This window comes from Xenopus tropicalis, chromosome 8 (assembly GCF_000004195.4).
Source record: "Xenopus tropicalis strain Nigerian chromosome 8, UCB_Xtro_10.0, whole genome shotgun sequence".
In the NCBI taxonomy this organism is placed as follows: Eukaryota; Metazoa; Chordata; class Amphibia; order Anura; family Pipidae; genus Xenopus; species Xenopus tropicalis.
The window spans coordinates 109438832-109453544 of NC_030684.2; the positions used below are offsets into that span (position 1 = coordinate 109438832).

The 14713-nt window shown below is 40.0% G+C and overlaps 1 protein-coding gene across 1 annotated transcript in view; it reads left to right on the forward strand.

Annotated features, from left to right (window-relative positions):
- The first annotated feature begins 120 nt into the window (after positions 1–120).
- Positions 121–14713, forward strand: part of prorp (protein only RNase P catalytic subunit) — a 43087-nt gene continuing 28494 nt past the window's right edge. Inside the window, exons 1-3 of the mRNA XM_002935333.5 lie at positions 121–1161; positions 2175–2222; positions 4636–4768. Of these exons, the coding sequence (XP_002935379.1) occupies positions 176–1161; positions 2175–2222; positions 4636–4768 (1167 nt within the window). The 5' untranslated portion in view covers positions 121–175. The remainder of the gene's footprint in view (positions 1162–2174; positions 2223–4635; positions 4769–14713) is intronic.

Consider the following 14713-nt stretch of genomic DNA (forward strand, 5'->3'; position numbering starts at 1 on the left):
GCGCTTTGATTGGTTGCCTGTCCCGGAAGTTACCAGGGGAAAGCGCATGAGTGACAAAAAGGCATGGTACAGTGTGAATTACTTTTAATGAAGCATGGGCACTGGGCGCTAACGCGATATAATCATTGTAGCAACTTGCTTGCAACTCAAATGTGTATTTGAGTTTCTGCTTACTATGATGGGGCTCCGAATATTTTATCTGACGTTGTGTATAAAGTCTTATGGCAGAAATGTATTAATGTGGCATGGAGTTCCTCCATTAAACTGCCATGAAGGTCGGGAAAGACTTCTCAAAAACATTCGGACTATAAGTAAATGTTTGGGTGTTAGGGCTGGTGACAATAACAAGAACTCATTTGCCAGGCAGTCTAAACCTTCCAAAAATAAGTTTGACCGGAATGGATCTCCTCACTCTATTACAGTCTTCTCTGCAGGAGCAGCAAAGGCAAGATCGGAGGGGATGCAGCACAAAGCAAAAGCCTCCCCTGACTCAGACAATATCTCCTCCCAGAAAGAACGGGTACAAATCCCTTTGGGTCCCTTACACGCCAAAGAGTGGAGCAAACTGAAAGAAGAGTCTGGAAGAATCCACGGTTTCGAAGATTATATGATGGCGCAAATGATATCCACAAACAGCAACATTAATGTTGCCAAGTCCCTTTTGGTATTTGCAGCCAAGGAGCAAAGCGGCATCTCTTACAAACTGCTGCTGAAATACTTAGCCTTATGCGTCAGGCAGAACCAGGCTGCTGAAGTGTGTGATGTTTATAATATAATGAAAAATAAATTCAAGGCATTTGACACAGGAGCTTATTCATTGTTTATCAAAGGCTTTAGTCTAACCGATCGCTGGAGAGATTCAATATCAATGCTGGAAACACTTAAGAAAACTATTACTCCTTCCCCCAAGAATTATGGGTACTGTATTCAGGGCGCTATATATCACAAAGATGATAAGCTGGCATGGGCTTTGTATAATGAAATGCTTGAAGCTGATCTCACTCCCTGTGAAGATGCCATACAGTCTCTATTCAATGCTGACCCTGCCTTACAGGATGAGACCTTTAGAAATAAACTCTTTGGTGTCTTTGATTATTTCAGAGACCACCAGATTTATCCAGGGGAACCTCTAATGCAAAGTATAAAGTCTTGGTTTGAAAGGTAAGTTTAGCCTTTTGTGAACTCCCCTTACCCCTTTGTGGCCTTGTTGCGAAGAAAACCATTTGGCATGGGGCACCAGGGATCTACAGCATTATCTGCTGAGCATAGTTATTATACAGGTATGGGACCCATTATCCAGAATGCTTGTGACCTGGGGTTTTTCGGATAAGGGGTCTTTCCCTAATTTGGATCTCCTACCTTAAGTCTATTTAAACATAAAATAAACCCAATAGGATTGTTCTGCCTCCAATAAGGATTAATTATATCTTACTTGGGACCAAGTACAAGGTACTGTCTTATTATTACAGAGAAAAAGGAAATCATTTTCAAAAATCTGAATACTTTGATTAAAATGAAGTCTGTGGGAGATGTCCTTTCCATAATTCGGAACTTTCTGGATAATGGGTTTCCGGATAAGGGGTCTGATACCTGTATGACATATGTAAATAATATCCAGAATACACTGCTTTTGAGGGAGCGATGCCCATGATACAAGCTGCCCATAATGCACTATGTCCAACATGATTATAAGAACCCCTTTTTAGCATTCCTTTAACAGTTTAAAAAGCTAGAGCAGACACTGGGAAATGTTTGTGCATCATGACAACATTCAAAAAAATGTATTTCTTTAGATATGTTGTGAGTGTACAATTTGAATTTTGCTAAATTAAAGAAAACGTATTGTTAAGAAACCTGTATATATTCATTACACATTGATTTTAAAGTTATTTTTAACTGTGATTGCTATTGAAAGCAGTCTGTTTCTTACAAATTTCTGCACTCCCTGCTGGTTCTGACACTTAAAGGGACAGTATACCCTCCCTCCTTTTTTCAGCATTGGTAAATTGGTACAATGAATAGAGCTTTTGCTAAATATACATTTTACCTGTTTTTTTAAATTAGGAAATACCTAAAATGGAATGAAACTAAATCTGTTAAACCAGAACAACTAATACATATGCCCATTTTAATAAATATAATAATATATAAATATAGCTTTGTTTTATTTCTAGTATCCCAAATGAAAGCTGGAGGGGCCATTTAAGTACAGTGTCTGAAAAGTAAGTATATCTAAAGTCCATTGCCTGCTTTCTTATTTATGATATTGCTGCTGACATCTCATTTTCTCATTCATTACTAGCCCAAGCCATAGGGTGAGTTTGGCTGGGAAAGAAATATATATTTCCATAAAAAGCACCAGCTATAGATAATTCTGCGGCAAGCAAAATAGCACTGGGGGGCAATATGTTAGGCACCCCCCAGTGAATCCAGTCGCACAGAGTGCCATCACCATCTTAACTTATCTCCAGGTGTTTCAGGCTTGGGCATTTACATGCTCAGTACAGTAGAATTTGACAGTTTTTAAATATACTCTACTGCACATGTGACAGTCAGCACTAGGGATGTCTGGGAAAGGTAAAATAAAATAGCAGTCAGGGCCGCCGCTCCCTATAAGCAGAGTACTCAGTCTGCATAGGGCACCAACTCCCAGGGGGGCACCATCCCAGCTGCTCCAAAAAAAAACCATTTTTATATATCATAACATACCCCCGAACACTGTCCTGTCGGTTTTTATAGCGCATCCCGCTGTCCCGTATAGTTCAATCAATCTATGGGGGCTATTGGGGGCACTTATTATGGGGGCATTGTCTATGGGGGCAATTGGGGGCACTGTGTGTGGGGCCCCTATAGTAGGTGTTTTTTTTTATTATTTTATTTTTACTTCCGTAATATTTGGGGGATGGGGCACAAAAGTAAATTTCTGCTTAGGGCACCCATTTGGCCAGCAGCGGCCCTAATAGCAGTGTTGCACTGTGTTAGTTTCCCACTAATTCTAATTAATTTCCTTCTACAATTCTGATTTAAATATGGGACTGTTTTGCAATGCACAAAGCTATGCACTAATACATTTCAGTTATTAGAAAATAAGCTATTCCTGTACAGTACAGTACAGGTTATAGTTTTTATTAAATGTTTGAAATGGAGCTGAATATCAGTAATTTTAATACTTTACCTTTACTCTGTATTTTCGGGAGACATTTGTGTGGTTATGTGGCATTTTGTTGCTACTTTTTGGATACGGACATGGGATCCATTATGTGGAAACCCATTATCCAGAAAGGTCTGATTTACAGGAAGGCCATCTCCCATAAAATCTGTTTTAACAAATAATTCTATAATTATTTTCTTTTTCTCTGTAATTATTAACCAGTGCCTTGTACATGATGATAACTAAGCTCCATGAATCCATATTGGTGACAAAACAATCCTATTTTAGCAGACTTGTGATCCAAATTACAGAATTATCCCATTTATAAAAGCCCCAAGGTCCTGAGCATTTTGGATAATAGATCCTATGCCTATAGGACATATAGATTAGCAATGTGTAGGTTAGGCAGGTTTGGACTGATATACCACTAGGAGCAGGTTGCTGCAGGGCCCCTTCCCACTAACAACATCATCTTACATCCCTTAGCTTTAATTTACATAAAATATTTATCTGAATTCAAACCCATTGCTTTCACACAAGAGAAATGCAAAAAGCAGTTTAGCAGTTCACTGTATATATTTGTGTCTATCCTCAGTTATGCTGCATTATACCCAGGCCCCTCTGGTGATAAAATTACTATTACCCTGCCAGTCTGAACATTGGACACAGGTGTAAAAAAAAAAAAAAAAAAAAATCTTTAACATTTTCAGTTTGGGTTGGGAGAGGGGTGCCTATAAAGCTTACAGTCAGTTCACTATTATAGGCATTATTTTTAAGTCTCCACCTGTAATTCCTTAATGTGATACTGATACAATTTTTGGGAAATTCCCTCCTCAGGGGCTAATATTCAGTGGGCTCAGTTAGACATAGTGTATCTTGGGTTGCTGTCCACATTCTCATATACAAGCAACCAGTATCCTGACTTCCTGTGCGCACACACAAGTCCTAAACAAAATGCACATGTCTGAGCAAATAAGTGTTTAAGTGCTGAGGCACAGATCACCGACTCCATAACTGGAAAAGGAGCAGTAGCAAGGAGTGACATAGTTGAGGGATTTTAGGTTTAGTTTTAAGTAAGTATTTTTTGTAGCCGCATATGGAAGACTAAAGGTGGGCATACCGATTTGCAAGCTTATCTACCCGTGTATGGGCACCCCCGAAGGGCCTACCCAACCAACATCTGCCAAGAAATTGGCCAGATCTTGATTGGGCAGGTTTGAGTTCTGATTGGGAACCGCATCGGCTCATTGATATGGTTCTCAGTCCGACAGCACCTGTGCCAAACAATCAAATTAGCCCTATATCGCCTACTGTATGTGGGCATATCGGGAAAGATCAGATTGTTTGTCAACCTTACCAAACAAGTGAATCTTACCATGTATGGCAACCTTAAGAGACTTATTTAATTTAATTGCATAAACCTACTCCAAAGTAGGGTTGCTTAGGTTATCGGTTACACTGCACCTAACCATACCTTTTGGCAGTGGACACTGCCAGGTTTGTAAACAGCAGCTGGAATCCATTCATTTGATGCCAGAGGAGTACAGGACTCTTAAAGATGTCTTTCTTCAAAGCGTTATTGAAGGCCATGATACCTTCCGCAAGACCACTCCACAGGTGAGTAATCTGTGCAGATACACAGCTGTTTGATAAAAATCACCTTTACAGGGTTGGACTGGGCTGGTGTATCATTGAGGAAAAAAGCCAGTGGGCCCCAACAACCTAGACCACTCCCCTAATGGTTGGGGTGGTGGTGTGGGGGCCCCTGAGGTGGCAGCACATACAGTATACCAGTGCTGGGTACATTCTTAAGTTCTCCAGCTGCTATTTTTTGCACACAAAGAGAAGGAAAGAGAATATGAGTACCCAGTTTCAGCCTTCATGGATAAATGTTAAAAAAAATGGTGTTAGTACCACTAAAAGAAGGGGAATTATTGAAGTTATTACATAACCCTATTATTGTCATACCGGCTTTTTGCCATTAGGTGGGGCTGCAGTGTAACTGTAAATATACTACTAGGTCATCATAATCCTTATTGTTCTCCAACTGGACTGAAGCTTGACATATTAAACGGAAAGCAAAAGCTTGAAATAACCATAAAGTGGAGTTCGGGTAAAAAAAAATGATAATAAAAGTTTATTTTATAGTAAAGATTTGTTTTTCTGAAGCAGGTAAATCCCTGACTGACAGTTTGCAGAAGCTTTACACTCTGTGGCAAAAAGTTGAAGTTCTCAGTTATTGGCAAATAGTTTTAGGTGTAGGAACCTTCCACTTGGGATATTGGTTTGTTGGGCACCAAGAACTCTCTTAGGCAACTAAGATCCTGATTATGTACATTGTTGGATATCCGCATACTCCTCCTGAAACCTAGAGTTTAGCAGCTAAAGAATGCACTGCAGGGGCAGCAGTTATGTGGCAGAAGCTAAGCTTGTGAGCAGGTGTAGGGGAGTACAATTCTACACACATAACATTCTGATGAAGGGAGTCATTATTATGTAACTGCTGTGCCATTTAAATGCAGGATAGAGATATACTGATTAATTATGTTTTTAGTAACATTGACTATAAATATATAGGAAAACAAGGAAATAAGTCAAATGAATCACTTTACCCAGGCCATAATCCAAATCACTTCCATCATCCAATCCAGAAAAGTGCACACAAAGCAAGTGCAAACGCCATCATCCTCACAGCAAATAAAACATCACAACAGGGTCCCACCTCCTCTTGTATATCTTAATACACAGCTTTTATTGTCTTTTAACTTTTAGCATGGGGTAGACTTTAACACTCTAAGGCCATTTGAAATTGGTTTTCATTTTTTATTTTTTCTGGTTTTGAATTGTCTAACTTTTTGTTTAGCAGCTTTATGGTTGCTAGGGTCAAGTTTTCCCTAGTAACCAAGCAATGGTTTAAATAAGAAACTGAAAGATGAAGGGGAGAGCTCTGAATAAAAAGAGAGGTAATAAAAGGTAACAATAACAACAAAATTGAAGCCTCGCAGAACAATAATATTTTTGGCTGCTGGGGTCATTGACCACCATCTGACCACTGGAAATAGGTAGATGAAGATGACAAATAATTCTAAAAAAAATGAAGACCAGTTGAAAGGTTACTAAGAATATGGCCTTCTATATACTAAAATAATCCTTGTAAGGATCCTTAAAAGTGCAAAGCGTTAAAACAGAAGCATACCCATTAGTGCTCCTTTTTTTAGCACCAATGAATTATGTGCAAGTGCACATACTGACTAACCACTAGGGCAGTGATCCCCAACAAGTGGCTCCCTAGTGACAAGCTGCTCACCAACCTCTTGGATTTTGCTCCCAGTGGCCTCAGATCAAGTGCCCATTTTTAAAGATCTGACAATACCTGTGTGCTGCCAAACAGTGCCTCCTGTAGTCTGTCAGTCTACACTGGGCTACCAAATAGCCAATCATAGCCCTTATTGGTCACCCTGTAGGAATCTTTTAATTATTCTTGCGTCGCTCCCCAACTTTTTTATATTTAAATGTTACTCACAAGTAAAAAAAATTTGGGGACCCCTGCACTAGAGAGTTGTATCAGTAGAAGCTACTAACCAGCACCAATTTAACAATGCTCCATTGAATGCTAATACCATTCATAATGCTGCACACCAGATGTAATGGTCGGAACTTATTGTGCAGCAGCCAGTACACTGTACTCTGAGAATAACACTGGCTTGCATGGAAAACATGCTATTTCTTTTCTCCAAATTTACAACTTTAATTGTATTTTGCAAAACGCAGTCAGCCTCATATACTAAAGTTGCAACTTTGTTCTGCTGTTTTATAAGAAGTTAAAATAGCTCATTCTGAAAGGAAAATGACAAGTTGTTTTTTTTTTTTTTTATCACAATTGGGTTTTCTAGCAGACAGGTCCAAAATATACAGCAGAGAGTTGTGTGAGGAGAGTGTTGGCACTAGTGCTGCAGACTTCCTGGGGTTAGAATGGGGGATTTCATCTTTCCCTGGCTCCCCAGTGCTTTAGAGCAGCCACAAGAAAGCATGTGGTTGCGTGGGCACATTAATCACATTAAGAAGGAACCTGCATATGGTAATGGAGCACATCATGTGAGGAATGCCAATAGAAGTTTCTGTAAGGGAGTTAAACTGTAAAACTATAGGGAGACATTGTTACTTTGAGATTCACTAAATGTTTATTTTTAGTGTTTTCTGTGCTTTTTTTTTTTTTCTTATTATTTCTCTATTTTATTCCTAGACCAAATAAGAAGTAGATGTTGTTAACCTCTCCTCCCACCCCCCACCTCCCACCTAAATTACAATTCCTATAGGGGACTTTTTACAATCAATGTGAGCTTTATTTCTCATTTCTCTTTGGGCAGTAACGCTATTTGCACATTTATAAGATTTCAGTTCCTCTTTTGCCAACCAGATTTAACTGGGAATTGTGTAGTGGAACGCCCAATAATATGGATGGACAACCTGGGCCACTCCAAAAAACCCTAGGATCTGTTGACTTGACATCTGGTGGGCTAGATGGCAGGCCTTACAATGTGTAGAAGGATGTCTCCTGGGAGGCCCCCTGTTGCGCCATGTGATTGCACAGTGCCATTTTAGCGCAATGCAATCTGTACGTGCAGGAGGTGCAGCACCACTCTGAGCCAAACTTTACATTTATAAGTAAACTGCCAGTACTGAAGTGTCTGATAATTTATCAGATCTTATTTGGATCTCCAGTGACCCAATCACATTATAGAGTCCTAGGAGATGAAGTTCTGAAGCAGCTGTAGATCCCTATATTTTTTGGAACTTGACAGCTCTTAGATATGGTTGTGCCAGAAGTTGCCTTAAGGCGCCAGTTGAGGCGTAGGGCGGATATTTTCGGCAAGCGGAAAAGCGCCTGCTGAAAATTCCGCCCTACGCCTCCTACATGTGCCTGCACCAGAATGAATGGAATACGCTTGGGTGCAGGCACATGTAGCCGATATACGCATGAAAACTCAAGATAATGCAAAGTCTCGCGTTGTTATGCGTATATCGGCTACATGTGCCTTCACCCAAGCGTATCTCATTCATTCGGGTGCAGGCACATGTAGGAGGCATAGGGCAGAATTTTCAGCAAACGCTTTTCCGCTTGCCGAAAATATCCGCCCTACGCCTCGTCTGGCATTAGCCTAATGTTACATTGTGCCAAATTGCTCACATGGTTTAAAGTGCACACTTAAATGTTTTCAGGCTGAAATTTGCCTTGTTTTTACAGTTACTGCCAGTAACCATTAACATAAGAAGGTGCCTACTTTAGCAGTTTGTATTGGTATAAACACTAGTGGCGAAATGCATCATGCAACATCAGCCTTAAATGGACAGTATACACCCAAAAGCACCTTGCTAAAAATGAACACAGTGAATAGAACTTGTGTAGTATTTCTGCCTGTTGTTTTAATAAAAAAATTTAAAAAAAAAAGTATTTTATTATTTTTTTTGCCATTATAAAGCACTAAAGTTGGGCTATCTTCACCCCCTCTTCCTTTATAAACAGGGCAGTCTTTTCAGAGCACCCTATCTACCTTTAACAAACAAACCCCTCCCTTTATTAAGCGGCAGCCTTTTAGCCAGGGTCGGACTGGGGGGTGCAAGGCCCACTGCAGCTCCAGCCCCAGGGGCCCTGCAGGTTCCCCTTCCGGCCGCGTCCCCTAACCATCCCCCCCCCCCCCCGCAGGGGCCCCCACCCTGAGTGCGCATAAGGGGAGGAACGGTCGGGCAGAGGGAGTGCCGGCAAGAGTCGGGTCTGGGCAGCCGGGCCCCACTAGGGCTGGGGCCCACCTGGCGGCCCAGTCCGACCCTGTTTAAGCAGCTCATTTTCAGGGGCTTCTCAGTGGATTGGTAACTAGTTTTATCAGCTTCTTTGAAGTTCTTCAGGTTCAGGAAATACAGGAAGTACTACAGTGATCCTGGCTTAATATTCATGTTTAGTTCCAGAAATAACAAGCTGTAATTATTTCTTAATTAAAACAATAGGCAAAAAATATTTCCAGCTCATGTGTATACTGCCTCTATTCAAGTGTTCTTTTCTTTTGAATATTTACTAATTGCACTCCATTTTGGCCTTTGTTTGCTCAATAAAACACGGTATCATTACTCCAAAAACAAACCCCCATATTGACCCCCTTAAAATATTAAAACACTAATACAGGTGATTTTTTCAAGCAATTATTGGCCATTTTTCCAGACTTCTTGTTGCAGTTGTAAAGCCTCTTGCGAATCCCTATCCCACTTGAAAGTGTCGGGAAACATTAGGCAAGCTTCCTGATGACAGCAATATACTCACTATTTCCTAGCAAAGTGGTTGTTGGGAGCTAACTAAAGGGTAATCCCGTTTGAGTCATTTGAAAGCATGTGATGGTCCTCTCTGTGTGACAGTTTTCTGCAATTGCAAACATTAAATGCATCTTTGATGGGGAAAATGCAAAATGTGTATTGAATAGGATTCCAGGCAAAGAGTCTATAATAGTGATGCACATAATATATCTTGGCTTTTACCTGCAGTACATAAGTTATATTGCAGAACTGTTCTGTTCCTAAACTGCTAGTGTGACCAAAGGAATATTGTCACCACTATGAAAACAATGCCTAATATTCTAATATGTCAGACAAAAGGCTTACTTTTATAAAATATTATTATATCCTTTCTTTTCTGTGTGCAAAGTAAAAAATAAAAGGCTTGTCCTTCTTTAGGGGTATGGCACACAGGGCATTTTCTCCACCATGGAATGCATCCAGCGAAGAGAAGTCTGTGACACCTGTATTACCTGTTTCCTAACTGAAAGCTAGGTGATCAGTGACTTATTTAAAAATAATGCCTAAAATGCACAGGCAGAGAAAATGAATTATATACTGCTATATCTTCAGCAAGATCAGGATAAATGTCCCTTATCAGAAAGGCTTGTTTCAGTGGGGTGACTTGAATATATCAGGCCCCTTTCCAAGCTCCCCTCCATGTCATGTTACTGTGCCCACAATCACGTATATGAGTGGGTGTAAATTATGTCTGGACTGAGATACAAAATAGCCCTGGGCATTTGAAGTACACAGAGACTCAAACAGCCCCCACCAGCTCACTAAATAGTGACTATCTATGGCATCTTACAGCAGCCCCTCTGGTATTTGCCAGAACCCAGAGATTGCCACAGATGGGCCTGGTGCAGGTAGTAAGGAGTGTGCGGAATAGGGGATTCAACCAGGCTCCCTCTCTGTGATATTAGCTTCCTTGAAGCAGGGAGCTAGACCAGTGGTTTTCAACCTTCCTTGCTGCGACCCTTTAATACAGTTCCTCATGTTGTGGTGACCCCCAACCATAAAATGATTCCTAAGACCATCAGAAATATGTGTTTTCCGACCCCTTTGAAAGGGTCGTTCAACCCCCATAGGGGTCCCAACCCACAGGTTGAGAACCGCTGACAAACAGAACTGCCTATGTATCATTAATTTGCTGAGACGAGTAGCTAAATTGTATAACCAGCAACTACAGCAAGGTAGGATACATGAGCTGCGTCCCCTTAAGTGGCACTTCTGTACAGTCTCCCTGCTTAACCTCCTGGCCTGCATCCTTCTTCCTTTGTCTCCACTTGCTGAAAGGAAGATATCAACAAAACCTACTTAAACACCATAGTTGTTTCTAGAAGTTGGAGCTAAGAGGAGTCCTGGTGGGCCTTTGCATGTATAGTTTATTGCAAACTTTATATAGGGGGGTGGACCAGACACTACAACAGAGCCCATTACATAACCTTAAAATGTAACACAAACACATATGCAGGTATGTGATCCATTATCCAAAAACCCATTATCCAAAAAGTTCTGAATTAAGGAAGGCCATCCCCCATGGACTTCATTATAAGCAGATAAGTATAATTTTTAAAAACGATTTTCTTTTTGTCTCAGCAGTAATAAAACAGTGCCTTGTACTTAATGGTAACCTAGATATAATTACTCCTTATTAAAGGCAAAACAATCCTGTTGGGTTCAATTAAAGTTTACATGATTTTTTAGTAGACTTAAGGAAGGGAGATCCAAATTATGAAAAGATCCCTTATCTGGAAAACCCCAGGTTCCAAGCATTCTGGATATGGTCTCATACCTGTACCCACATTCATATTTACAGCCAGGCGTACCAGCAGCCACAGGTTATGCAAGCTCTATTTTTATGCCTTTGGAGGTTAATAAAAACCACAGACAGACACTTACAAATCAGGCTAGTTCTGTTGTGACTTGCCCTTCATCCAAATATATACCAAAAAAAGAAAACCTAAAACAAAAGGGGAAAAACACTGTATTATTTCTCTGAGGGAAAAAGGTCAGGAGCCGCCTCCTCTGTTTATCTTGGTGATTTCTTCGAACAAGGGCCATTAAAATAGATGCTGTCTCAAGCGCTAATGATGGGTGTACATGGCCTCTGTCCACTTCCTCCTCTTATTACATCTTAGGGGAATTCCACGGGGGAAAGAAAGATGAGATTTGTGTTTGCTGTAATGTGTGTCCAAACTGGCATTTCTACTTTTGGCAGCAGCATATGTGTTCAGCATTTAAAGGATAACAATAAGGTTACGCACGCACATGCATTTGTTTTAGGTGATCATTCTGTAAATGCTCCTGACCTGGAGGAAAGTACCTTTTAGGACAACAGGTGTGTTACTGTAACTCCAACCAAACAACTTAAGCTTTTTGAAAAGTAAACATAATTTTAAGCAACTTTGCAATATACATCAATTAAAAAATATGCAGCCTTTTCATGAATTTTAATGTAATAATATGGTTTGGAACAGTTCCCTAAGCCTGGCCCCCTGTTCTCCTGCTGATCAGACTGACTACTTTGAGACTCAAAACAAATGTAGTCAACTGTCCTTAGCCTGCCTTCAGCCTGCATCCTCCAAACCCCACAATTCCCTGCAAAAGTCAATAAGGAAAGGAAAGGAACATCACGGAGCAATGCATTGTAGGTTATAAAATTCCTGCATGCTGTCTATAAGATGTGGAGAAAGCTGCTACAATATGTAACATCAATGTTTTAGTCCCTTCTCCCCTGGCAGGATTTCAAATGATGGAGAAAGAGAGCAACTGTTTTGCAGCAGAATTTCAGCATATAAAATGGTATTTAGTCATATTTTTTTGAAGGAACAGATTACAGTGATAGGTATATTAGGGGTTTCTGTGTTGTGTGGGACTTTTTAACAAATTTTGGTTTGGAAGCTGGAGTTTCCCTTTAATTGAATGCAAAAGAAGATGTTGGTTAAGCGGTACTACCTACAGTTTGGCTCTAGAAAGAACCAAGAGGGTAGTGATTCGCATGTGTCTCTGCATGATATGAAAAGTTGTCGGATCAGAAGACTAATAAACCTTACAGAAAACGGTGCTCCTTCATAGTGTTCTGCCACAGACATAATACAGGCAGTACTTAATCCTGCACAGTTGTGTCAGAATTCTCCTTATCCATGGAGGATAGTAACATCAGCCCAGTGTGAGGTTTGTCTTTCCAACAGCACATTCCACCGACGCCAAGTGGAACTACATTGCATAGCCCACCAGTTATGCTACAGAAGATCACGCAGGCACCCAAACACCAATCATAAAAGTAAAGCCAATAAATCATAACATGTACAGCAATTAAATCACACACAAAACAAGTATTTGTATCACTTGCCGGCAGCTTTTCTAAAGACTCTTACTACAGGTGCCAGGATTGCCTGGCATAAAGTTCACAAATCTAACAAGTTATTGGTCATTGATTGCAATGCAGCAAAGAAGCCAAAGGAAGGAAGAAACCCTGCTAATGGATATTACAGCACCATGCTGGGTTGGTGCATTTTATTAAACAGGGAAACAATTCTAAAGGGAGATCTTGCTACACTTGCAGCTGGAATTACAAAACATACAGGCAGATTTATAACAGTGCAAATCAGTGTAAAGGTTATAGGGTTATTTTAACCATGCATATTGTCCTATTAACCTGCATCACTCATAACTATTTTCCTCCCAAATTTAACCAGGTAGAGAATCTTTATTATTGATCCAATTGTATGGAAGTTTGTGCCCAATTCTTTTCCTGCTGTAATAAAACTAAGCCATCTACAATACCTTGGTTAAAAAACATACGTAGTTGAGTGTTATGCATTTTATTAATTGCATGGTGCCCATTTATGAACGTTCTTATTCAGTTTGTTTTAACTAATATATTTTTGGTGCTAAAAATTGTGTATTATAATAATTACTCTAAACCTGAAAAAAATTGTAATTTATTTAAGGAGAGGGAAAGCTTTTTATTGCCTATAGATTAGTCCCGATAGTGCAAGCTAGAATGCTATATGTAATCTGTAGAAAGCTTTACCATACCTGAGTAAACAGCCCTAAAATCTCCTTCTGTTTGTTTCGATGACAGCAGCCATTTTAGCTTGGTCTGGCTTCACTTCAGCAGTATGCAGGCAGGGAACAGCTCTCAGCTCAGATTACAGCAGAGGGGAGGAATAGAAGAGCAAACTGACTCTTGCCCTGAAGTCTGACACAGAAGCTCATTTGTACAGAATAGAAGGAAAGAAATGCAGTGTTTCTTTTCAGAAAGGACTTGGAGCAGCTTTTCTATAAGTGTTTATGGCTGTACGAGCATAGACCTTTCTGATAAAGCTTACTTCGTTTTTATCTTTCCTTCTCCTTAAGTGTAAAACCATGAAAAACACTAATGCAAGTGGGAGCTGTCCTGGGCAAATTGGAACAATCTAATTAATGGTTTTTATGGGTTTTTTTTGTAAGCGAAAGAAAATTCTTACAAAAACAAGGATTTTGAGGTTTTCATATTGTTATTCAGATTCTTTTTACGGGTTTTGTCTTTGTGCTTTTTATATTAGGTTGTTTTAATAAATTACTTGGCATTCGTGGTTTTAGTGAAAATGAGTATTTCGTCATTTCTGAAACTATTACTAAAATCAGAAAGTTGATAAATGGGCCCCCCATGTAAAAGCCAGGGGTTGTACAGTTTACTGTCACATAATTGCTCATCCCTCTCATCCATCTCTTCTTTTTACTTTGCTTGTAGGTAGTGTTTCCACCTTTGCTGGGTAATAAACCCAGACATATGGTGTGCATGATGATGCCGTGCATCCCCGACATCACGCAGTGTGATCATGTGATGACATAAGGGGTCTGGGTTATTTTGTCTTCCGGACATAATTTGAAGGATTTCAAAAAATTTTCAGAATGTTGGAAACAGGAAAGACGTTTTTCTTTTTAAAAAAAAAAACCCAAAAACGGGCTGTCCGAGTAAAAACTAGATCTGTAGCAACCCTACATGTGGGCTACTAAGCAGTTAGCTCCATCCACAGCATAAGTGTCATTTTTTAGTGTAGACAACCCAGGGTCATAAATGCAAAGATTTATATATGAAATATTAGCATATGGCTCAGATGATTGTGAAACTGAGCCTCAGTCTGCTATGATGTATTGCATGCAAGGGATACCTGACATTATCAGCAGGTCAGTGTTATTATACTGTGCCCATTAAAGCCAGTGGGAGGCCACATAGATGCTTTTATT